The sequence below is a fragment of the Vespa crabro genome, chromosome 2, assembly GCF_910589235.1.
Source record: "Vespa crabro chromosome 2, iyVesCrab1.2, whole genome shotgun sequence".
NCBI classification, from domain to species: Eukaryota; Metazoa; Arthropoda; class Insecta; order Hymenoptera; family Vespidae; genus Vespa; species Vespa crabro.
In genome coordinates, this window is record NC_060956.1 from 15153477 (window position 1) to 15171122 (window position 17646).

The 17646-nt window shown below is 33.6% G+C and overlaps 1 protein-coding gene across 5 annotated transcripts in view; it reads right to left on the reverse strand.

Moving 5' to 3' along the window:
- LOC124422177 (epidermal growth factor receptor) overlaps positions 1 to 17646 on the reverse strand; it is a 119346-nt gene that overhangs the window by 7128 nt on the left and 94572 nt on the right. For 4 of the 5 annotated variants that reach the window (XM_046958281.1, XM_046958278.1, XM_046958279.1 and 1 more), the window contains 3 exons: positions 14704 to 15053; positions 2614 to 2949; positions 179 to 563 (listed from right to left, as the gene is read on the reverse strand). In XM_046958281.1, the coding sequence (XP_046814237.1) occupies positions 179 to 563; positions 2614 to 2949; positions 14704 to 14839 (857 nt within the window). In that variant the 5' untranslated portion in view covers positions 14840 to 15053. The remainder of the gene's footprint in view (positions 1 to 178; positions 564 to 2613; positions 2950 to 14703; positions 15054 to 17646) is intronic. The other variant, XM_046958282.1, reaches the window with a different exon arrangement.

The window sequence follows — 17646 nt, forward strand, 5'->3', positions numbered from 1 at the left end:
ATATATTGAAATGATTGTGCATAATCTTTATACATATTTTTATTGAAATTTAATGATTTATTTTAATTTTGGGTCTCATTGAAAATAAAAAAAAAAACAATCGGTAAGAACTTTTCGAACAATTCAATAATAATAATATTCAATCCGTTTTCGTTAAAGCGTAAAACGAAAATCTTACTTTTGCATTGGCGGACACTCCTGTGTACAAACTCCATCGTCGAAAAAGTTTTTGCAAGCGAGACAGTCGCTTTGTTTAGGGCCAGTGCAGCCACCGGCGCAAAAAAGATGACAACACTCTCGTGGATTGGGCCCGAAGCACCTGCCCTGCCAGCATTGTGGTGAGCAGTTCGTTTTCGAGTACCTCTGACAGTTCTCAGGTCCTTCTCCCCAGCAACCCTGCTCGCAACTCTTATCGCACTCCGGACAAACACGTTCGGGCGAAGTGAAATTATAGACGTATAAATATTTCCCACCTTGACCCGTAATTATTTCTTCCCAGTTGATCGTTTTGATGTGGCAGAGGTTGTAGTTGTTGTACATACCCACACTTCCGTTGAGAATGTCTGCAACAGAAAAACAGTACATTTAAGATTAATTATTCATTCTTTATAACATCATGTAATTTTGAAATCACACACTTATAGATATATAGGTAATTTTACAGAAATAGGAATTTTTCGTGGCTCTTTTACTTTTTATACTTTAATTAACATAAAATTGAATTATATTTTCAATATGAAGGAAGATGTAATAACTGTGAGTATATAAAGAAATTATTTAATAAAACTATTTAAATCTTTGTATAATTCAAATGAGAGTTTTTTAATTACAATAATCTCAGATCTCTATTCTTAATTTCTTGGAAAATAATGTGACAAAGGATTAAGCACTAACCAAAGGATTGATAAGGGTATATTAAAACGAATGTATTTTTGTATTTAAAGGACGTTTCATATTGCTTTTTGGTAATTATTATTCTATCTTACTGTTATGCAAATTATAATTAGCTTTTTTTTTTAAATATTTTTTTCGCTAGTATTAGAAAATAATACCAAAGAAAAAATTAAGAGAATAAATGTTGATTATTTTTCGAAGGCTTCAATCTCTTTTTCGTTTATCAAATATTAAATTAAAAATTAAGACTGATATTAACATTTAATTTGATTAAGATTTAATTATTCTTAAAATTATATTAATGTATTATTAATTATTAAAACTGATATTAATAATTTGTGATATGAGATTTATCTAAAGTAACAGATATCTAAGGATATTCTAAATTGCTGATTTTTTTATTCAATCGAATATCGAATCATCTATTTTAAATTCGGCCTAATATTGAAGCTTCAGTTGAATTATCTGTTTTTATTACATCACAGATGATATGATTAGCAGTATCACTTAGATTCTTGTTTGAGGTCATTATTTACATCATAATATAGTCATATAACATAGATATACATTATAATATAGTATCATAATATAATAGTAGATCAGAAGAGTTTGTGCTATAAATATAATTGATAAAAATGTAAGTAATATATATTTTAAAATATGATATTTATTTAATATTTACTTATATTTTTATTTCTATATAAAAATTTATAATTGGAAATGTAATTTTTTTTTGTTTTACGATGAAATTGACATTTCAATGGTATTTTTGTTGTATGTATGTAAATTTTTTTTATTTCCTAGGGATTTATAAAATGATTCAGTATTCGATCAAATCATCGGCCGAATCTATTGAATCTAGCCGAATATTAAATAATGTGTACCGATTTGACCTAATATATAGTAAAACCAAATATTCACGACAATCTATAAAGATATTAGATTTATCTCTTTAATTGTATTTAAGTGGTATATACTCAATTCCATGTAACTTTTATTAAAATATTCAGTTTCTGGTTTATTTTGTTAAGAACAAAAATTAATTTATTTTTAAAATAATAAAAATGAAAATAATTTTGATGTAGATTCTTCAGATTTCCTAATTATTCTCTTATGAAAATAATAAATTCGTGATTGAAACTGTAGATATTTTTTGTAAAAGATATATCAGTTTCTATTTTAAATATTTATTCTATAATTTTTTTGTTTAAATCCTTTTTTGTTTAATCCTTTTGATATTTTTTCAGTCCTTTAATCATGTATTTTCGGAAAAAATACTCATAATACCTATTTTATATATTAATTGTTTTTATAACAATAATAACATATTTTGTTTCATGCAATGACACAATTATCAAATCACTAAATATATTGAAAGGGGTGTGAACGAAAATGTTATAAAATAATTCCTATTTTTCTAAAATCATCTTTATTTTTTAAAATTCAAAAAATTTTATTTAATATTTCAAGTCAAAAGTTTCTTTCATATATTTTTAAATATAAATTATACTTTGCGGTTATTGAATTTATTATAAAAATTGTTATAATTGATTATAAATTTGTTAGTATTATTTATTATAAATTATACCGTATATAATTATATAATATAATTAATTGTTCTTGTTTAGATATGAAAAAAGTTAACTTGTCTTATTTCTTTATTATTTTTTTTTTCGAATTAAATAGCTTTCATGAAAGAAAGAGGCAGAGTTAGCTTACCTCTGAGGGCCGGCATCTCCAGATTGTGCATTTGACACATCGTGACGAACAGAGCGAACTCCACGTCGTGAATATTGAGTTTGAAGAGAGTTCTTCCACGTATGATTTGCAATCTAGGAAGGACGATCTTCCGTACGTCCACGTGACTAATGAGGACGTATCCGGTGACTTCTCGTATATATTGGAGAAAGCTGAGATCGAGGGTTTCATTCTGGAGCCACGTAATCTCCAGGTTACCGTCGACGTAAGTACAGTTGGTGTACCGGTCTCGAAGATTCCGGTAATGGTGGTGTTTGTTGGACGGCACGGAAAGACGGCCATTTGTTCCGATGCAGACTTTAACACAAAAGAAAATATTTTTAATAACAAATAGATTGAATTAATAAAAAGAAAGGATTTAATTTAACGTATTAATTTATCATCGACAAGTGATAAATTTTTTTTTGATTAAAAAAGATTCCTGACACTTTAACTTTTCAACTTTTCATCAAATAAATTTTATTCCATGTCGAAAGTACCATTCGGATTCATAGAGATTGCTTTCTGAGCTCAAAAACATACTATACTAGTAGGCGAACGACTCCCATAAAGCGTCGGTCTCCGTCATTTTGTTGCGCAACTACGCACCAGAGTCGACAACGAACGTCGAACAGCTTTAAAGTATACGTTAGTCGTGGGCACGAGTCGCACGTGAAACACCATAAATATCGAATGATGTTGTGACAGCGTAATTTGTTCCTTTCTATCTTTCTTTATATGAGTAGTTTGAGTTGAATTGTCAAAGACAATGTGAATCGTAATTGATAAAAAAAAAAAAAAAAGAAATAAATAAATCAATAAACAAATAAATAAACGTTAATAACGAAAGTGATAAAGGGCGTTATTCAATTGATATCATGCATAAGAAATGGTTGGCAAATTGTCCGAATTCTTCGTTATATTAAATATTATTAGCGTTTTGCTTACAAAAACAAAAAAACAAAGAAAAGATCAAGAGAACACATAGCGGCACGTCTTGCCTTTTGGAATTTGGTTTTGTTCATGGTACATCGTTTGAGGCTGCTTGTGTCTTGCGTTTCGGCTGTGCGTTCCAAGCTCGTCGTCGTGCCGACGAAAAGGCGATCTTAATCTAACCGAGCGATCGGAATCATGAGAAAATAATTGCGATGGTACTTTCTAAGGACCTTCTTGCAATACATGGAGGAGGGAGGAAGGAAGGGATGTCGCACAAGCTCGAAAGAAGAGTCGTATAGTGTACGGCTCGTCATCGACACGGCGGCTCTGCCGACTCGAGGGACGAAGAAAAGAAGATGGAGACAACGAAAGAATCTTTCGATGTCGAGTTGTCGGGATCGGTATTCCTACTGACCAGATGTTACTCGCGATGTATGCGTTCCAAGACGAATACTAAATCTTCCTTTCTACAAAATCCGATGATGTTCGATAAGAATTCTTTGGAAAATTCTATTTTTTATTTCTTTTGTTATTGTCTAAGTTTCTCATAGCAATCGTGAAATGTTATTATTTATTTGTATTATATTGGATTCAATAATATAGATATCAACTAATATAGATATATGATATAATCATATATAATATGTGCATAATATAATAATATCAGAATTTTTATTATTTTATATATTAACGTATTATGTTTTAAGTAGTTATTTTTTATTGAAAATTACATAAATCAATAGATGGTGTCTACAATATGTTTATGATATGATTCCGTATCATAGATCTCTAAAAAAATGTCGTTTATTCCTTTATCAAGATGTGTGTCTCGACACTATTTTATTTTTGTTATCGATTACACTTCGACATGTCTCCACAGAGAAAGAGTTCAATTAGTGAGATTCTGTGTAAAACAAATTAACCGAAGAACGATTATCGACGATCGGTGCTGTTGATTTCCTTTTCAGGCAATTACATCATCACCTTATGTACTTTCGTAAATCCATACTACTCGTCCGTCTCCTCAATCTTGACTATTTTATAACAGTTCTATTCTCTCTCTCTTTCTCTCTCTTTCTTTTTCTTCTTTAGATTCTTCAACCCGTCGTCCACATCTCGTTCCACTTTGCTTTTCGACGAGTCGAACGGCCATACGATGGAAATTCTATTCTGAAGGAAGAATAAACGAGCACCTTTCCAAGTCCTTTCGAAGATCTATCGATCCGTCTTTTCTACGTTTCTTCTCCTCTCGTTCTTTGGCCTTATTTTCTTCTTTCGTTTTCTCGTCACAGTCGTTCGCGACTGTGCTTCGTCAGTATCTGCATGAATACATTCACTTAATACATGATCGAGATGAAACAAAACTGACTTTCTTTTGAATTTTAGTCATTGAATTGTACTATCTTAAAAGAATATTCTAATATATAATATATAAAAATGTGTATTATGTATCATATTAATCAAAATTGTACACGAGCATACGAATAGATTGGTTATAATAAAAATTTAATTTTCTTCGTATGGAGATTAAATTTATTCAAATTACACGCATTTTTTCTAAGAAAATTAAAGGTCAGAATTTTGTAGTGTAATCCCGTCAGTTCTGAGACAGGTGTAGAACACATAGAAGAGATTATATGATAGAAAGTATAGAGGTTGGTCGAGAGAAATCAAAGATTTGGTTAAGGTCGACGGGCGAGCAACGTTTCTCATTCCTTTTCTTTCCCTTACGAAGGTGGTGATTATCCTTCGTCAAGGGGGTTGCGAAAATTGCCGAGGAAGCCTCTCACTCTCAACGAATTAACATTCTACCAAATTTACGGCTGCAACGCCCGTGGAAGACAATGGGTGGTATCGATTTGCGGTTGAAGCGTGAAACTGCCTATTTTGTAATTATAACATACGTTTTTTTATTTTTTTAAGGACGCACGTAAGATTGACCAAGCCCTATACTTTTTGTCGTGCAAACTTCACGCCTCATGAGTATTATACTCATAATATTATACAATGTTACAAATAATGTGTGTGTATAAGAATGAAAGAGAGAGAGAAAGAGAGAGAGAGAGAGTGAGAGAGAGAGAGAAGTTATGTTAAGAAAATATGTAATATTATTGATAAATAAAGTAAAACGTTTGTATGTATAGAATAAAAATTCTTGTTTGGAGAAACAAATTTTTAAAGTGTCAACGTGCTCATTGCTTTACTTACTAATATCTTTTTATGTTTATTACATGATATTTCCAATATTTATCAAGGATTGTACTATTATTTATCTCTTGTTAAATCTTTATTAAATTTTTATCGCTTTTTACAATATACATATATATATATATATATATATATATATATATATATTCATACCTACTATATTTAAAGAAAGAGAAATCGATTGAAAGCAAACGAATTTTGAAGGAAAGAGAATCATTTGTTGTACAATAAAGTCTTGTTAAAATGACAGTGACCGTATCCGTTGAGAAAAACGTATGGTATAGAGACTGGAGAAACGTGAACGTACCGAAATCCCGTGGCGAGAGATTTCTTTTGTGGGTGCGAGAGTTGTATGTTAGGTAACGTGCCGTATAAGAGAGAAAGAGAGAGATAGACAGTGTGGGTCTGATTTTTATGCGGCACTTTAGAACGCCATTAAAGGGCCAAAGTAATACGAAATAACCGCATGGTGATACCGGGCTGGCAGCGGCGCCGTTTATTTGAGCTCGTAAACATCGATGCCAAGAAAGACAGAGAAAGAGAGAGAGAGAGAAAGAGAGAGAGAGAGAGAGAGAGAATCGAGAGATACCTTGCGAGACCCTACCGAGGAGGCCCGCGGCTAGTAAGTGTCCGCAGAAATAAAGGTCGGTCATCGTAAACGTGCGAAATAACCAACGGCTTCGCTTCTTACTAAGAGCCAAAATGCTAAAGAAAAAAATATACGTGAGAGAGAAAGAGAGAGAGAGAGAGAGAAAAGTAGAGGATTCTCTTGTCTTACAGAACAATAGCAGGAATTTCTTTTAGGAATCGAAATTGTTGTAATCTTAGCGAACATAACATCTATTCCTCCATAAAATTACTTATGTAAACACATTTACGTGATTTCTCATTTCGTCACCTATGTCTCATCTCCCGATATCCATATTGTTAACGAAATTTTCAACATTTCATTAATTTAATTTTATGATAATTTCGGAGGCGAAATTTAATTGTACCAACGGTACTTCGGTATTCTCGTTACTCTCTGCTTCGTTTCATCGTACATGCATATATATATATATATATATATATGTGTATGAATGTATATATATATATATATATATATATATATATATATATATATATATTTATATATATACATATGCGTATAGGTTGAGTCGAAAAGAAAGAGGAGATAGAATACAACACCGACGATATATAAGTCGTTCGTATACGCCATAATCCTGGCATAACCATCCGAAGGATAACATTAATAGCTTTATGGTTTATTGCTTTCGAGTCTGCGGTTAAGTTCCTCCGCTCCCTGCAGGGCAAGAGCACGAAGAGAACGTGCCGGTCCACGATACCCTGTATATACCCTAGTATATACATACCTTCTGTATATACATACATACATATCTCTTTCCTTCGTGTATCTCCATTTTTGATCGCGTTACCGTCTTTCTTCTTCTCCTCCTCCTCCTCCTCCTCCTCCTCCTCCTTTCTCCTTCGCGATGCCATTTTATTCTTTCGTTCTCTTCCTTTCGATTCGATTCGTATTTACGTTCGGTACTTTAACCTCGATAGAACGCTCGACAGAGAAATCTACTCGAACCATATGCTTCTATTCCTTTTCGCTCCTGGAATTCTCACTTTACGATCCTACACGATCCTATGGAATAGCTTTACTACTTTTATGACCTCGCTGGCACGATCAATATTACGAGCCGATCAAACTAATAACTACTGGCTTTAATAATTCCTTTTGATGAATAAGCGGAACCTCTAGTTATTCTTTGCTTCTTGATTTATAACAAGTGGTCTTTCTATTTCGATGTTTCATTTTTATCGACGAAAAATTTCGATATTAGAAATCAATTGTATTGATCGATAAAACATTCTTAATCTTCTGAAAAATATGATGTCATCAAGACAAACGACTGTACATCGGATTTCTATTTCATTCTCTTTTTTCTTGCAAAGTTTCAAACATATTCTCTTCTTTTCTTTCATTCCTAATATTCTCGTTCTTTTTCTTAACTTGTTACGTGATTTATTATTTCTTTTTATCTTCGCAATCTTCGCAATCTCATTTCAAAAGTTCATGGTCGTACCGAGATCATATTTGCTCTCTTTGCTTTTCACACGTAAATTGCCTTGTTTTTGAAAAGTATTAACGTCTTTATATTTAAAATATTAAAACTATTTCTATATTAATATTATTTTAAGATAATTTTTGAAATACAAACGTAAAAAATATTTGTAAAAATAAAATTATTGTCCTAATATAATTACGATTTTGAAAATATGAACCTCTTATCTTAATAATCAAAAATAATTTGTAAAAATAGAACTATTATCATAACATAGTTTCGTTTTACGAAATATAAATTCATATTAGTAAATAAAAATAGTTGTAAAAAAATTGTTAAGAAAAACGAGAGATTATGGATTGATTCTGATAGAAAGTTAAGTTTCATAAAGGAAAATGCTTACGTCTTCTTCATCTTCTTTCTCCTTTCTTCGAAGGAGTAGTCCAACAGTACCGATCATGGATCGGTAATACGCAACATATGCTAATTTCTTTGCCTCGGGGGAGCGAAGCGATGCAAGAGGATCAGAATCGATCTCTCACGGATTCTACGTGTGCTTGGCGTATTTCGATCTGTCTCCGATACCGTCGAGGTCACCGAGCTGCCAATGTTTTCCCGCGTACGCTAGATCGATAATCGAGCTAGATCGCACTCCTTACGTGGGCTTAGATTTAAGCTATTCCTTTTTTGATAGCTGCGAACCAACTCGTATCTACTATATCATGAATTTTCTAATCGGATCTCAAATTATTATTATTAGTTTTATGTACTTTCATTTTATTAATTTTAATAGACGTAAGATTCAAAAGATTTTCATAAGAAATAAAGAAAATTTTTTAATATAAAGATTGAGTCACGAAGTTTAATACAGAGTGTGACAAAAGTTTCTACGTAGTATTAAAAATCTATTACTCTTTTTCGAAATTTCTTAGAATCATTTTTTTTTCAATTTATGAGATTATGATCCTAGCAATTTTTTATCCATCTAGGAACTTTTGGTCCATTCTATATTTGTTATTAGATCATGAATATAATACAGTGTAATTAATTAGGATTTGTCATATAAATTAATGTATAAATTAAATTAAATTATAAATTTTTAGTTTCTTTATAAAGAGTAAAATTTTTTATTTATATTTTATTCAATTACATTTATACAATGTAAAACAAATTTATATTAAAAATTTTATTTAATTTAGAACATGTTATAAATTATAGAATAAAACAAATCAAAGTCTGTTTCGAATTATCATGAAATTATTTCGTTTTCAAATATATATATATATATATATATATATATATATATATATATATATATATATATACATTATTAACATTATTTCAATACGAAAGAAAATAGAGAATGAGAGAAAAAGAGAGAGAGAGAGAGAGAGAGAGAATATGTTGGCTTTAATTTGTATTAGGGATCAACAATCTTCGATCGCCTTTCGTAATATTGATAAGCGTCTTACTTCAATTCTAACTGGTGATCTTTTTCTTAGTCACGGAAGAGGATCTAAAGAACGGATTATGGATCGATTGTACTCGTTTTATAAGAAAGAACGAATAACGCGTTTCTATAAGGAAGCAGAAGTCCAATGCGGAACGTTAAGATAGTTGTTCTTGGTTCAAAGCGAATCGCATTACTTGGAGCTGCGCCAACTGCCGTATGGAATGTACTTTGCATCGATAAGCATGCGTTCGACTCATCGAACCGCGCGATTATCGCGAAGCCTTCTTTAGAAATCAGTATATATATATATATATGAGTATATAAGGATAGATAAAGTCATAGATTGAAAAGAATTTAAAATCGTTTCTTATTGAAAATAAATTAAGAAAATTTTTAAAGATCTATTCATTCTATTCAATTCATATGAATTGCTTACACTTCCTTATTATTAAAAAAAAAATAAGAAAATTCAAAAACCAATAATAAAGAAGAGTAAAAAATACCAATCAACACCACACCTTGGGAAATCATTATATACTCTAAGGTGCATTCTCTTGGAATGCACAAGTTAGATTTAAGTGAGCTGACGATTAAGAAGCAATTAAAAGAACGGCACACATGAGAAAATATCTTCAACAAGAAAAACGAATAGAGACACCAGACTGGACACCAGACTAAGAAGTCGACGATTCACTTGGCCTCGCTTTTATTTTAATTTTAGGGCAACTCCTTTTCGAGATTAGCCAGCTTCAATGAACAAGAACATTGTCGTTTCGTCTATTAAACAAGCAGGCTTTCGAACAATGTGAGATCTTTAAGAAACAGAATGTAATAAAGAAAGCTCATCTACGTACGCGAAAGGAATACAATTGAGATATGTACATACTTGTTATATCAAGCGAATCGATTATTTTCTACGATATATGCTAATCAATAGCATTTATCGACATTTTCGCTACAATATCGAGCTCTCATTATTGTATCGATATCGAACAATTTGTTCTATATTTAAACTTCTAGTTCTGAATCTTAATAGGATAGTTATAGAGAGATGATCTTAATGAATAAAAAATTTAACGCATGTAATAAGAAAATACAAAGCGTATTTAAGTATATCTATAGATATGTACGTCGAAGAATAAGGTATCGCGTAAAGTTCGTTTCGTTCTCTCTGCTCTTGGCAACGAACATTATATTCTCTTTATCTTGTATTACAAAATCAAGACTCTCTAGTACTGTTTCTTTCTCTACATATATATCTGTTCTTCTCCTATTTCCTTTCTCTTTATGTATATCTATCTATTTATCTATCTATCTATCTATCTATCTATCTATCTATCTTTCTGTCTTTCTCTCTTCCATATACGTAAAGTATATATAACCTTCTTCTCTCTTTTCCTTTAGTTGAATTTTTCCGAATTCAGGATCGATGAAAAATTCCACCCACTCACTCCTTACCCTCGTCATCCACCCACATTTCGTTTCGAGACCTGCCGGTGCCTGTGTGGAACGAGCGATGTTCACCATCGATCAAGCTGTTCGAGCTATGGCGAAAGAACCAAGCTAGTATCGTCGTACTAACCTTTCGACTTTTTCAATACTTCTCCACACCTTTCAACCTGACCAATCGATGACATGAATAAATTCTTTGTATGACACGTTAAGAAGATGCAGCGATTCATTTTCGATCAGTTCGATTATTTCCATTTTTAATTTATTCGACTTTAATTTATTCTATTTATTTTTATTTAAAAAATTTCGATGTGACTTTCGTTATAGTTAATGTTTTTTTTCTCTCGTTATATACTTTTTACAGTTTTTCTCGTTTGATTTTAATGAAATTACTATATCGCAAGGCAAACACGTTGATTGATACCTCTTTAAGATAGCCTTGTGAAAATAATGTTCTATCTCGTAGCTGTAACCACCTGTTACTAGTTTTCATTCTCTTCCTTCAGGGCTGTCCTTCTCTTCTTTCATCTTCCCTTCTCTTTTATACTCTTGTCGCAAGTACATAACTAAGCCCTAAGGGTAAATTACGAAAGTCCGCGGGTGAAAATGATTAATAAGACTCGCCATGACTATTATGCCTTGTACGAGCGATTGCCCGTTGGAATTCCAGCTTAATTGAATCGACTTTAAAATCCCATTAGCGAGAAAGATCGGCACGTGTCATGTCCGTTGGCAGTCGAATCAAAATGATTCCATATGTTATAGTCATGCTTTTATGCCGTCTGTTTCTTTATAGAATAACGATAGACAACACGACAAATCCTAACCTTCGATTTCTCTTTGAGGAATTAAAAAATAAAATTAATGAAAAATATCTGTTAAATCTTGTGATTTATACACACAAATAATAAATATTGAATTGTTAGTAAAATGTCATTTCTTTCTATATGAATATGTTAATAAATCTGTAACAATAATAAATTTAGTTTTGTCAATGTATTAAAAGAGACATTTGATGAAGCCTTTATAAATATTTCCTTGGTAGAATTTAATGATTCATTTTATTTTTGTGTTTCGTTAAGTATAAAAAACGATAAAATGTATTTTTATAAGTTGTTACTTTTTAGTCATAGGAAAGACAAAAATGCAACAAAAATGGCAAAAAAGATTTGTACTCTTTAAGGAGATGATGCTTTTAGCTGTTTTTAGTCTTGAAGAAGTCTAGAACATTTGGGAAATACTGATGATAATCAAATCATGAAACTGGACGATATATTTAAATTCGATGATGGTTAGTCCATCCTCTTTGCTATTATTAAGAATTTTGTAATCGTCCTTCGTTATGCTCGTCAAAAAAGGAACAAATTAAAATAACATTGTTTATGCGCGTATAAGGATCAATTTTTTGCTGGGCACCATCGTAAGATCGGACTTTGTTATACCGCACGGACATGTTGACTAGAGGAGATGCCGAGAGGAGGGAAGATCTCTCTCTTCTACGTTGTATCGGGCGCCCCCCTAATCCCCCTTGTATATTCTTTGATCTCGGAGAATGAAGAGAGGGCGCGCGCAATCCCACGAGTACATAAATATCTGCCGAGCATATTGAGCGGTCATATTTCATTCGAAGGGAAAAAAGCGAGCGTCCCTCGGAAATTCAACATCTCAATCCGTCTCTCGGATCTCGTCAATATTCCGAACGGTCAATTAAGGCATGCCTCCCAGATGTCTCCTCTTGATCCAGTATACATAGTACGTACATATATGCTTTAGTTCAATAGAGACGTCTACCGGAACGGTATTACGTTTCGCTGTATTTTTCGTACTTTTTTTTTTGATATATTTTCTTCTCTTTTTATTTTCTCTCTCTTTCTCTTTCGTTCTTTCTATCCTTGTTTTTGTCTTTCGAATATTTCAACAAATGTAACGCATACGGGATTGAAAAAAGATAAAGAAGAAAACGAAGAGAAACTCAGGTTTAAATATAAAGAAGTTTATTCGTAAACTTTTTCATTTCAATGAAACGAGTAAGATAAGTGGATACGGATAAGGGATAAGGAAAGAAGAGGGATGAGACCGACGAAGGCAAGCAGGCGTAACTCGCCTCTTAGTTTAATGGCTATGAAAGAGCGAACGGTCGTGTTATCGCTTTAATAGGTACGTTTATGGAAAGCACTTTAGCCGATATCGGTGATGGAGAGCTCTCTCATGGTACTCCAACGAATCTTGAGAGTTTTATCGGCCGACACGTTGCCCTTTTTGATTGCTCATAGTCGCTAGGACAATTCATATCGTTTCTTCGAATCAATTAATCGAATTTGCATTTTGTAGGTAGGTAGATATATAAGACGTCGTCGTAATTGTCGTTTATTATCGCCAAAAAATTAATTACCAAGTTAAAACGTGATGCCCGACAGACGTCGATGAAAAAGCAAAGAAAAATATTGTGGTGAGTTTTCAAGTGGTAATTCTTTGCATTCACTTAATGTGGGTCAAGTCCTCCCGAGGCACGTGCTCGATCGAAACCTACATTTTTGATCATGAAGTCGATGCCTGTCTGCACCTACGCTCGTTTAACCAAACTCGACGGGCTTTCTGTATGAAATCGAACCAAGAGAGAATTCTGAAATCAAGTTAAGAGAGAGAGAGAGAGAGAGAGAGAGAGAGAGAGAGAGAGAGAGAGAAAAGGAAATGTGAGATTTTAAACGGCACGAGATTTTACTCCTTCACAAGGAACGGTACTTCCCAAGTACCTACTTCAAATAAAAGAGACCCTTCGTCTAGGCAAGCAACCACCCACGTGGATATAACTCTGGCGCAATACTTCCCTTTCTATATGTATTTCCAACAGCATAGTTGATTTATGCTTGATGCTAGAACGCTCCTCAAGAAGTTGAATTTAAGCTAACAATTAACGGATTTCGTTCGTAACGATACTACCATTTTCTTTGGTAATGTATTATAAACATGCTGTATTAAAATTTCTATTGAAGAGCTTTTCTTTATGTGTGTAACATTAGATAATTATGCTTATACATATGCATGTGCATTAGAGTGGTCGTTATTCGGTCTGTGGAGGAATTTTTATGAATAGCATTCCTCAGTTTAGTTAAAAACAAATAAAAAAAAATCGTTCTTAAATTTTTACCCGTTATTTTAATATTAAAAACGTGCCGAAGAGCACATATACTTTTTACATTTTACATTATTTTACAATAACAGAAATTTTAAATATTTTTAGATATCATTTTCTAAAATAAATAACGAAAATGGAAAAAAATTGATTTCTGTACAAGTAACATGTGTATTCGGAGTACTTTGTTTGTCGAATATAATTCAAAATTCTTTCGTAATCATTCCTTTGGTAGAACCAGGAAATTATTTGCGATACAGTGAAATAATCTGCAATATTTATAGCATTTAATCTTATTCCTTTGTAAGAATTTTATTGAAATTTTGAATCAAATTTACAGCTTCTTTGTAATTTCATTAATCGTTTTATCTAAGAAAATTCGACAAGAAAAGTATCTCAAATATATGTGATTTTTGTACAGGAGTCAAATTTCTTTCGTTTGTTCTAAAAAATTTCATTTAAAAGTATATAAAATCTTTATGATATTTAAATGTAAAAAAGAATATGTCTTTTTATACGTTTTAATATTAAGATAAACGGCTGAAATTTGAAAATGATGTTTTTTTATTTATTTCAAGCTAAATCGAGGAGTGTACTTACCAAAGGACAAATAATGTTGATCACTCTCGCTATATATATATATGAGGATCTCGTTTTGATCGATCCATACGATTAATGCCAATGATCATAATATGAAACACATGGATCGATCAAGATATAATATTTTGCACAAACTATTAATGTCTCGTAGTTTTAATAGGACCTAACGCTGTTCTCAGACTCGTCGCTTATGGCAAATAGACGCACTTAGAACTTACTTTTCCCTTTAACGAACTCCGAATTAAGATCCGCAGAGACATCATAAGAGCCGAGGACGATTAGTAGTAGTAACGTCAGCCCGAAGATGTTAAAAGTCGACAGCGCTCCTGGCCAGTGTCGGTGGTTGATGAACATGATGAGCTCTCATGCCATCCACGAGGTCGGGGGCCTTGCCAAGGTGACCTTGAGAACGCAAGCCTCTTCTTCGCGTTGTCTTCGATTGTTACGAGGGTGAGGATGAAAATGATCGGTGGAGGCTCTAGGGCTCGTTCTCGGCGTTCTTGCCATCGCTGTCTTTTCACCGGGCTCGGTGCATATCCGGTGTCAGGATAAACTCGACGACAATGATCTGAGAAAAAAGAAGAAAAAAAAAAGAGAATAAGAAAAAGAATTTCTCACCTTTTGTTCGGCTAAAATAAAATTAGGTACTACTTTCACAAAAGGAAATCAGCGTAAATCATCTCGGCAGTTTGAGATTATCTTACCACGTGATGTTACGAGTATAAATCAATAACCATCGCAAAGAGGAACGAGTTATGCGGCTTATATGGCTCTCGACTGACTGGATCGGATTCAATCGGATCATCGAGTGCCTTGTAATCGCTAAGAGTATAAAGACTCGTATGTTCAACGTATGTATGTACTATGTATATTTGAAGAATCATAAAAAGTCTATTCGAATTTTTATCCTGTAGAACTCTTAAAGGATCGATCGACGAAAAGAGTGTACTTTCTGTTTGTCCATTCGGAAACGGCGGTTTTGAAGGTACCTTTAAGTAAGTACAAGCTTCGTCCTTTTACGCCTGCGATTGTTTCTCGCTACGCTCTGCTAAGGACTGTCTTTTTTTTCTTTGTAGAACGAAAGAGAGAGAGAGAGAGAGAGAGAGAGAGAGAGAGAGAAAGAAAGAGAGAGAGAGAGAGAGAGAGAGAGAGAGAAAGAGAAAGAGAAAGAAAGAAAGAGAGAATGGTATTTCAGAGACCGAGGTATCGAAGGTGTGGAAGCAGAAGTAGAAGAAGAAGAAGAAGAAGAAGAAGTGGAAAGAGAAGGAGAAAGAGGGGAAGAAACGAAGAAAGAGAAACGAGAAAGACAATGCAGAAAGAACAGCAGGTGTCTGTTCTTCTCCAGTCCTTCTTCTTTATTGTCCCTCTCTTTCTCCTTTTCTCTTTTCGCTTATTCGTCTCCTCCTCGTCTTTCTTCTCGCTCGTTCGTGTATACATATATACACACGTACGTACATACGTACGATCTCTAGCCGAAGGGTACTCCTCTTGGCACTCACGAGTTCTCCTCTTTGTTCTTTCGCACTCCCCGTAGAGTGGCAAACAGGAGTTGCCTTATTTGGAGGAGACAAGGAACGATCAACTTAAACAAATGACATCAAGCAAAGTTTCGCCGAGAAGCCTGATTACCCGGTCCCTCGTTAAGGTCGCTGTTTTAGAGCATTGCTATTAATTACGATCGTCTCTTATGTTAAAGGAAGAACACTCTGACAAGGAGCCACTATATCGTGTTACTCATGATTACAAAACGTTCCCCTTTCACTCTACCATTGTCTCTCTTTCTTTAATTTTATTTCATTTAAATCATGTATGTAAAACATACATTTCTCGAACTTTTATCAATTGAAAAAGAATATCTTGTTCACACATACAATACATGTATACATATACACATACATGTACACACACACACACACACATACAAATTTAAATTAATTTTGATTCCATTTGACAAATTTTTTTAATCTTTGAATAACACCCCGAAGCCTTTGAGTCTAAGAAATCCGAATGAAACGCGAGACGATCGTAAAAAAGAATACAAGACTAATTATACCCTGAGAAAAGATAAAAACCGTCGATAGAAATAGAAATGGAAATAGAGATAGATAGATAGATAGATAGAGAAAGAGAGAGAGAGAGAGAGAGAGAGAGAAAGAGAGAGAGGTATTAAATTAAAAATCATCTGGACATCTGGTAAGAAGTCTGAAATATCCTTCGAAGAGTGGAAGGAAGAAAAGGATTTGATGAGGAGTACTGGACAGCCGAACGCAGAATGCCGTGGATGCTGGTGGAGAGTTTTGAAAAGGAGGAAAAAAAAGTCGAAAGTCGGGATACAGCGAGGCGATTCTCTCCCTCCTTTTCCTCCTCTTCCTCCTCTTTCGTGTTGTCGTGGGTCCTCCTCCTCGTGCCTACTTTCGTTTCTCCTCGTCTCTTTTGCCAGATCTTTCCCATCCTCTTCCTTGCCCTTTTCCCTTATTCCCTTTCTTCTACCTGGCCCTGTTCACTCTGTCCCTTTCTCGACTATAGAAGCGGCATCTTTTGAGGGAGAAATCGGAGCAAAAAGGCCAGGAGAGAACACGGCGAGCAACCGTGTTAACTGCGCTGCTTATGCATTCATATCCTTGTTTCGCGACAACCTGCTGATTGTTTCCACAAAACGCGAGAACCCCCTTGTAGTCGTCGTATTCGAGGCCGGTTTTTCGGTGAGTAGTAGCTGTTGCTATCGACGGAGCAAGCCGGTCGCTCGAACGTAGGTGCCGTTTAAGACGCGAACTCGACCGGCAAAAAGAACCAATTTGTATGCGGGTGAATGCTCCAACTCCATTCCATTTCTCGCTCCTCCACTCCTTATTATTCTGATTATTCTTTCTTTGTAATTTTTCTATGACCAACAAGATAACGGACAATTTCTTCTTGGTTTGAAAGTTCAAAGAAAAAGATGAAAATATTATAATAGATAGTTCGTAATTCTTCACTTAGACCGAATCGATTCGTGCTGGGAAGTAAGATGAACGAGATAACGGAAAGGAATTTTTTCTTTTCGAGTTTTTCTAGTTGAGTTTCAAGAGTAAAGATGAAACTATTATAGTACATAGTTGCGATCTTTACTTTGATGTTAACTTGGTTCGAATCGAATAATCTAGAATTTCTTCATGGTCGAA